Source organism: Penaeus vannamei, chromosome 23, assembly GCF_042767895.1.
Source record: "Penaeus vannamei isolate JL-2024 chromosome 23, ASM4276789v1, whole genome shotgun sequence".
Classification (NCBI taxonomy): domain Eukaryota; kingdom Metazoa; phylum Arthropoda; class Malacostraca; order Decapoda; family Penaeidae; genus Penaeus; species Penaeus vannamei.
This window is the reverse complement of record NC_091571.1, coordinates 32808229-32813228: the sequence shown is the minus strand read 5'-3', so window position 1 is coordinate 32813228 and position 5000 is coordinate 32808229. Positions and strand designations below refer to the sequence as shown.

Below are 5000 nucleotides of genomic sequence, written 5' to 3'. Positions count from 1 at the left end.
ATTACAGGACACCTGAAGCTTGTGTTTATGGATATGAATTACCAGTAGGCAATGTTTTCTGTGTCTGAAATATTCATTCAGTCAACATAAGCGACTAAGAGGTTGGTACAGGTCTTTTTAAACTGTATCATCAAAACTCATTTAAGCAAGCATTACTTATTCAGAATCAAGGGACAATAATTGTTTCTTCAATAGCCTCTATAACATCTTTACTGTTGAAATGACTTGGTATCTACCTACATTAGTAAGAGATCATATCCTCGAGTGTTCATCACAGTGGAAAGCTAATCCAAATATAGCAAAGAAGATCTTTCTGTCTTGGTTAAAATTTTTGCTGTAATTAACTTTTTAAGTGAGAGTTACACCCTCATCATAATTTTAATGAATTATTTACTTGTAGTTTACTTTACACACATCATTTATTCAAACGATTAAAACATGCATCATTAATGTCACATTTTATTACTGAGAGTGTACCAAAGCAAACTGTAATATTCAGTGCCTGTGCTCTAGTGCTACCCAGTTACAAAAAAGATAAGACACTTAGGAAATGCTTATATCTACGGTGTATATTTCTTCAAATAACAAAATGTATTATTTATAACATCAATATAAAGGGTCAAACAAGGTTTTCTTTTCATTTGACATACTGAAATAATTAGAAGTAACAAGGCATTTACAACTTGAACCAATACACCAATAAGAACAAGTTTAATACATATACATGCTGACAATATTCATCAAGCCATAAAAATTGAGATTATCATTAATTATGTCATATAATGTTATTGTTCTAGGTATGCTTTCTCATCATCAAAAATATTGGATACTGCCTATTGTGTGACTTATGCATGAAGGAGAAATCTGAGCACTCATTTCACATCTAATCTGTAAATATGAAAAATATAAAATAAACGCCATTGCCCACACTGGAATTTCCTTAAAGTGACCAAAATTTGATTCCATTTGATGCTTATCCATATCATGATTCATTATCGCTAATACCATTCTTAGTATTCTCTTTTCATTTTGTAGATGTATCATTTAAGATTTTTAGATTATAATATGGTTGGTTGCTGTGTGACAAGTGACAGAATACCATACAGAACAAATTCTTTGTAAGCCAAACAAACGAAAAAAGGGGGAAATCATGGGGGAACTTTTAAGGGGGGGGGGGGGAAGCTTAACATGTGCTCCTAGAAAGATTCTTACAAGCAAGATAACATTAATCAATAACTAATGGAGGTTAAAAGCCTTGCTATTCATAAAATTGCCTAAAAGATGAACACAAGCAAAATATAATCCAATACTAATGGTCTCTCTTGCTTGGTAAACTACAGATGTCACAATTTTTTGGATATGTACAAAATTATTCTCTACAATACACAACACAAAATAAATGACAAGCAAAATAATCTTTGCTTCCCTGCACTGGTAAGTGACAGTAGTCTAAACATAGTAACTGGGGTATTTATTTTACGGTTTTGTACTAATGACCACAAAATAAAAATGTTTCAAATGGCAAAGAAATTAGAAGCTGCTTTATAAGAGTATAACACACAAACAAGATAACTGCAGTTTGTAAAATTCAGTGACACTGCACTATAATTTTACTGGAATGATATTTGTAAAATTTATTTGAATATGAATAACCAATTGAAATGTAGTGTGTTCTGTCCATCATGTGATGTTCATTTATATGTCAGATTAATGAGCTAAAGTAGAACATTCAACTATTTTTGTTAAAAATGATGCACTAGTGTGGAAATACTTACTCAGAGTTGGTTTTTTTAATTGTTGATCTTGAAAATATTCAATATGCATATTTTGGGGTTATTATTATTTTTGATCTGTGTCTTACAAAAGTATATGATAACTTCTAACCTGTGCAATTTATTTTGGAACAAACTACTAAAAAAGAGATCAATTATGATTTAGATTTAGATTTCAATACTTATATTAAGAAAGTCCTTTTCACTTCTGAATGTAAAAGATACAGTATCTCGTTTGTGTGGAAAAAATGAAACTTATTAGATTTCAGGGATGGATATGAAATATCTGTGATTAAACCATTTTCTATGTTGGAAGAAATCTACTACTTGGTTACCCAATGTGTCTGAACACTGTGCATTATCACACAAAACAGTGAAAATATACAAAATCCTGTAAAAGATTTAATCACAATCTTTTTACATTTCACTACACCAACATCAAATTTCTGACAATAAAAAAACATGAACATAAGAGACACACACCACAACACATTACAATATACGGGTTTGATAAATTGGTATACCAAACAAATGACAAAAAACATAATGATTACCATAGCCAAATTGGGTCAGTAAATGTCAATTCACAATTTAGCCACAAGGATAATGGGTCTACTTAGACATTCATATCAATAAACCTAAATGTTAATGGAGGATTAATTTTTGTTTAGTATCATTACTGTTATTTTCAACAATGGATTTACCTTTAGCAAATGTCCCACTGAAGTTCTATATATAGTCTTGATATAATAATTGACAATATGCAAAAGATTTCTAGGGTAATACAAGATCAAGTGTTTCTAAAATGTGTATTTAGGGTATCAAAACATTAATAATCATAAACTCTTGGAGATTTTTCCTCCAAATCTCAGCAAATGATCATATATATATATATATATATATATATATATATATATATATATATATATATATATATATGTATATATATATACATACACATATATATGTACATATACGTACATATATACACACACCTTTCTAAAACTTTTCACTAATTACTTACACTTGTACAAAGACTGCATAAACTTGAACATCTACATTTTTTTTCTTCAAAAAAATATATAATGAAGGCTATCTTTCAAACAACTGAGAACTTGATTCGAATCTATAAAGGTTTTTCTCAATGCGATTCGACCTGGCAGTGCATTTTCGAAGGTTCTGTCGTCCATTAGTAAGTGAGTGAGCATGGGGGCGAAGGGTCTTACCTGGAGGGCAGCTGGGGACTCGTTGATAACCTCTGCAGCCTCCTTGAGGGCCCTGGAAGCACGCTGCTCTCCCTCGGCCGCAATCACCTTGGCACGGGCTTCTCGTGCTGCCTCGGCTTCTGCAGCCATGGCACGCTGCAGTTGCACGGGCAAGCGGACATCCTTGCTGTAAGGTTACAAAAAAATTAGTACTGGGAAATGTGGAGACAGGCACAGACACAGACACACAAGAACAAAGCGCCATCTTTATACTTACCACATGATCAACATTATTATTAACTAAAACTGGATCACTACCTAAAAGTTTTACTTAGTGCGACTGAAAATTGACATCCAAATGATTTAAAAGCTAATAAATGGTCCACCGATTTAGTTCACGCATGTAACATACGTATCCCTCAATTCTTTGTCAAAAATGACATTATGTATTACTATACATAACCATAAAGTGAACCAAACAACAAATAAAATAATATAGATTAAACACTATATTTATATTTGTAATAAAAAAATCCTGGAAATAAACATAGAACCACTTTTCGAACATGAATAATGTAAGCGAAACAACAAAGAACCACGGATTTCTGAATCCAAAAAACGCAATAAAAATAATACAAACGAATGATTACCATTATAATTATGAGGAACGCTATGGATAAATAAACATATAAATGATCAAAGGGTCAATAATACACAATAAAAAAAACAATGAATAAAAGCCAATGACAAAAAACGAGACACAGAAACACTTACATTTCAACTCGTTCTACTTTGACACCCCAGGGATCTGTGGCTTCGTCTAGGGAGCTCTGCATGTTGTGGGAGATGGACTCGCGCTCGCTCAAGATTTCCGCCAAGTTCTTCGTTCCGAGGACATTTCGGAGGGTTGTGGCGGCCAAGAGACGGGTGGAGTGGCTGCAAGTGTTCGGAGGCGTTGGTGGACGGTTGAGTTACGGGTGAGGGAGGGAAGGGAGGTGCACGGGTGATAGCTTTTTTTTTTTTTTTTAAAGAAAGATGGAGTGTTTTTTTTTTCTTTATGTACACTACTGCTTTTTTTTGTCTTAGAAATTTTACTTCTTTTTTTTTGAGGGAGGGGGGAGTGCTAAAGGGGGGGTATTTTAGAGAGGTGTCGTGAGGGATTTTAAAAGAATGCGAGGGATATGCTAGCGGAGGCAAGGGAGGGCTATGAGCCGAGCTAATGGGGCTACTAAGGGCAGGTCTGGCTCGTTAAATTGACTGGGAATGACGTAATCCGGTAAGATCGTCGATAACCAATGACTTCGGGACCAACTGGATAACGAACGGGGGAGTAATGGGAGGCTAGGATAGAATTTCCTTTCTGAACAGACAGCCCAATTCGGCAGTGTGCCTTTTTATTGCAGATTAAAGGGGAGGAAGTGAGAGAAAAGGGGGCTGAGAAATGGTCCAGCGAAATCCACTGGTTGATGGAGCAGCAATGTGCGAAGCGATGGAGATGAAGCAACGCGTGTGGAGGAACAAATCAGAGTTGCATTTATTTTAAAGTGAAAGCAGAGGGCATTATGAACTCAAGTTTCTATTTGACTTTACGGTGACTAAGGAAATGGTGATAAGAAGCTTATACATGTGAATATATCTTACATTGTGCTAATATCTGTGATAATTGAAGATTAATCAGTTACAGGAGAATATACTATGTCGAAGGTAGATGATCTGGTGAATCTATATCTATAACGATCCATTAATGTTATCAACATACAAGTGTACATGCAGTTTAGTCTTCCAAAAAGCCTCGGTGTTTATCTACGTTGAAATTATGGAAAGATGCAAGGGCAGATAAAAGAGAAACGACGCACAGCAGCCAGGGTTACAGTATGAAATGTGTTGTATATAATCCTTACTCACTAAGTATACAGTTAATCGTAAAAAATAAGACATGACTTACCGTACACGGCAACTATCGTGTATTTTATGATTAGTGAGTAAAAGCCGTGGAAACTACTTCGATCAGTTTCAAGACCAC

At 34.4% G+C, this 5000-nt stretch overlaps 1 protein-coding gene across 17 annotated transcripts in view; it reads right to left on the bottom strand.

The window, feature by feature from the left end:
• LOC113809324 (band 7 protein AGAP004871) overlaps positions 1-5000 on the bottom strand; it is a 1059488-nt gene that overhangs the window by 7863 nt on the left and 1046625 nt on the right. For all 17 annotated transcript variants that reach the window (XM_070137912.1, XM_070137911.1, XM_070137910.1 and 14 more), the window contains 2 exons: positions 3752-3913; positions 2999-3164 (listed from right to left, as the gene is read on the bottom strand). In XM_070137912.1, the coding sequence (XP_069994013.1) occupies positions 2999-3164; positions 3752-3913 (328 nt within the window). The remainder of the gene's footprint in view (positions 1-2998; positions 3165-3751; positions 3914-5000) is intronic.